This window comes from Notothenia coriiceps, unplaced genomic scaffold (genome assembly GCF_000735185.1).
Source record: "Notothenia coriiceps isolate Sejong01 unplaced genomic scaffold, NC01 NC01_scaffold00000809, whole genome shotgun sequence".
Lineage (NCBI taxonomy): Eukaryota > Metazoa > Chordata > Actinopteri > Perciformes > Nototheniidae > Notothenia > Notothenia coriiceps.
The window spans coordinates 1-3,946 of NW_011333510.1; the positions used below are offsets into that span (position 1 = coordinate 1).

At 40.3% G+C, this 3,946-nt stretch overlaps 1 protein-coding gene across 1 annotated transcript; it reads left to right on the top strand.

The window, feature by feature from the left end:
- Nucleotides 1-539: 539 nt before the first annotated feature.
- LOC104957537 (FAD-dependent oxidoreductase domain-containing protein 1) lies at nucleotides 540-2,584 on the top strand (the record flags this gene model as incomplete). Its single annotated transcript, XM_010785184.1, has 3 exons — nucleotides 540-669; nucleotides 1,202-1,306; nucleotides 1,927-2,584. Coding segments are annotated over 3 exons (490 nt in total), but the record flags the coding sequence as incomplete, so codon positions are not given.
- Nucleotides 2,585-3,946: the final 1,362 nt, after the last annotated feature.

Below are 3,946 nucleotides of genomic sequence, written 5' to 3' on the forward strand. Positions count from 1 at the left end.
TAATGAGCATATACCACGGCCGTCGGAGCTATTGCTTCTTATACTTTTTATTTTCAAATACCAAACAGAACATGCATTTTAGCCATTCCTCATTTCGCTCAAATTCAACACTGTCTTTGCATCATGGCTGATTCTGTGAAACAGCACCATCTACAGGCCTGGCATAGTATACAGGTCTCAGCGCTTTCCACGGCAACGTGGCTGTCTCCTCCTGATTGGTGGAGTTGGCCCAATAGCCGTAGCGCCACTTCTGTGACGTCATAGAAGTGTTCAAATCTGGATCAGTCTGGATCAGATCCGTTGCAGCCCCTTTTTAAGAGATTTGGGTATGGAGGAAAATAGAGAGGGTTGTGTTTTCTGACACTTGGTGAGTTCCCTGGAACACCGGGGACACAGGTTCATGTAGAAAAGACGTACAAAGTGCATTTTGCATGATAGGTCCCCTTTAAAAGAACGTTCACAGAGGCAGGTACAAATATACTGTATGGAAGAACTTGTAGATATAACTTTAAATATTTTGTAATATTACTTGTTTGCAGGTACATATATGTGTTGAACTGTCCTGACGGCCCCGGTCTGGACACTCCCTTCCTGATCGATTACTCTGGAGTTTGGTTCAGGAGGGAAGGGTTGGGAGGAAACTACATCGCTGGGACCTCACCAGAGGAGGTTTGTGGAAAAAAACAAAAAATGTTGTACACACTTAGCTTTAATATCTTGTATGGCTGCATAGATTGTGAAACTCTTGGGTAATACTAATGCTTCAAATAACAATATGGCTCGATTGGAGAGAGATTGAGTGTCAGTTTTTTTGGTTGTTTTCCCCCCAATTTTCCCATAAATCTGGTGTTTTTCAGAATGATTACGTACAAAGTACCTACCCAATTTCCATAAAACTCTTGGGTAATACTGATCTTTCAAATAACAATTTGGGTTGATTGGCGAAAGGAAAGATGGAGCTTGTGTTTTATTTGTTTTTCCCATAATTCTGACGTTTTTCCGAATGACTCAATACTTACCCAATTTTCATAAATCTTGGTAGAAAAGAGTGTGTCAAGGGCTAAGGAATCCAAAGTGGAGTGGATCCAAATCACATGTCACAAACACTTCTGGAATTTGGCATTTGTGCTGCATTCATGGTCTGTCAGAATAATTGGAAACTTGCTAACATTTTGTGTATGTATGTTTCCCTCCTGTGTAGGCGTTGGAGCCGGACACCAGTGACCTGGAGGTGGACCACCAGTTCTTTGAGGAGAAGATCTGGCCCCACCTCGCCTCTCGTGTCCCGGCCTTAGAGAAGCTGAAGGTACGGTGTGGAAAGAATATATATATCTTTGCCTGGTTATTGTTCTACAGCTATGCTAGCCCACTGGACTTCATTACTTGCAAAATTGCTTTTGCAGATCAATTTCAGATGATCCCCCTAATTCAGTTACATTTTAATAATACCTTAAAATGCATTATACAGTATATAGGTCATGTTAATAATTCTATATGTATAAGATTTTTTAGTACATATATTTTTTATTACGATGACTATAAATATTAGAAGCGTGGCAATGCCGTCTCAATCATAGGTTTTTCAGAATATGAATGTTTATATTTGTATGAAATACATTTTGTGAATTACTGCAGCCTTAATTATAATAATAATAATAATAATAATACAGGACACTTATATAGCGCTTTCCTAAAAACTCAAATACGCTTTGACAGAGAATAAAACTTACTTCTTCTCTTCTTGTTTCTTTGACGTTATGTTTGTATTATTAAGAAGAAGCATGATCAGAGTTGTGTACTAATGTCCCCTTCCTTCCTCTTCTTATTTCTCTGACATTATGTTTGTATTGTAGAAAAGAATCATGATTTAATCAGAGTTGTGTTCTAATGTCCCCTTCCTTCCTCCCCCCTTGTTTCCTCCCTCAGGTGACGAGTGCGTGGGCGGGTTTCTACGACTACAACACCTTCGATCAGAACGGCATCATCGGCCTCCACCCGCAAATCAACAACATGTTCTTTGCGACGGGTTTCAGCGGGCACGGTCTGCAACATTCGCCCGCCGTGGGTCGAGCCGTGGCTGAACTCATCATGCAGGGAAACTTCACCTCCATCGACCTCAGCAACCTGGGCTTCAGACGCATCATCCAGCAGGAGCCCATGCTGGAGAGGAACATCGTGTAGAGGAACCAACACACCGCTGCTAGAACCACATTACACCTACACATGCTATGGTAAAGGGACTGCTTTGATGTAGCCTCTTATAGTGGTTGTGGCCCCTTCAGAAGTCAGCGTTCACCCGTTCACCCACGTTCACTCAGAGGCCAAGTTTCAAGGCTTTATTGTCATGTGTACATTAGCTACAGTGTAGATGTGGCTCTTCCAACAGTGCAACATATAGGATATAAAACAGGACTGCCATGCAAGGTGCTACCTACTCATTCACACACTCTTATACCATCAGGAGCTATTTTGGGGTTACGTTTCTTACCCAAAGTTGCATGGACATGTTGGGTGGTTCTCAATGTCGAGGAAGGATGCTCCAGAGCCACTATTTCAAGCATGCTACGTCATCGAGTGCCGCCGAAGGACTGTTCCAATGTCCAGGATGCTTGGAATTCTACCGAGCCCGGCGTCCTTCGTTGCGGGAAATTTCGAGGCTGCACATGTGTATCCTCCGCGGTCTTAAAATCCCCACAATACTTTGCACACGGACCAATTTCCCAAAGTCTTTGGTGGAAATCACGCTCCATTTAAGGCGGGGCCTCCTATATGACGCACACCTGTTAGCCTGTTCCACCATTCTTCGTTTTCCGAGGCTAGGAAGGACTCTTGCCTCGCTTCTGAAGGACCTGACTCAGAAGACATGTCCTACCAAGGAAGCGTCCTCGACATTGAGAAACACCCGTTGACTGAAGGGGCTGGGAATCGAACTACAGACCTTGTGATTGGTTGCTTCCACCTACATATGTATGTATGTATGTATATGTATCTATGTATAGATACATATACATATATATTTCTTTGGTCTTCAAAATATTACCTTCAGTAAAGACGACGATAATGAAGAATGTGTCTTAGTCTTACCCAAACTATGCTAAATTTGTCATTATTCCACGGTTTTTACTGTCTACTTTTGATAAATATTGTCCTTGTCTAATGGTCTTACCTTTGAGAATTTCATTTGCACATTTGGATTGAAGTTTTTCATATTATTTTATAAGTTATTATTTTTTTATAAATGTCTTTATAATAGTGGTATTTATAAAAATTAGGTGTTACAATTAGGCATTTAGTTGCTTACAGGAGATTTAAATCATTGCCGGCTTTTACTGCTTTGCTTGGTACTACAGATAGAGAAATATACAACACTACAGGTATGTGATTTAGTGTTGTTTAAATATTATGCACTAGAGGGGGCTATTTCTGCATTTTACATTTATTAAAACAAATAACCAGCAAGCGTATTCAATTTCTAAAAACACATTGTCCTTAATATCATGAAAGGACTACAGTAGTTTGTTGTTGTGAAACCATTCTCTTGTAAAGGTTAGGAGAAAATGGGGTGAATCAAATAATGTTCAAACTAATGCACAACATTTTTGGTTAAATTTAAAATATATATATTTTTCTGCTAGTTTTTTGGGGGAGTAAATAATGATAAAATGATTTTCAAAATAGTTGGCGATTATTTTTAGTCTTGTAAAATGTAAATCCCAGTTTGGTCAGCCGAAAACGCAAAGATGTTTTCACTTTAATATCATAGTCCATGATAAAAGCTCCATATTTAAAGGGGACCTATCATGCAAAATGCACTCTTGTACGTCTTTGATACATGAATATGTGTCCCCGGTGTTCCAGGGAACTCACCAAGTGTCAGAAAACACAACCCTCTCTATTTTCCTCCATACCCACATCTCTTAAAAAGGGGCTGCAGCGGATCTGATAT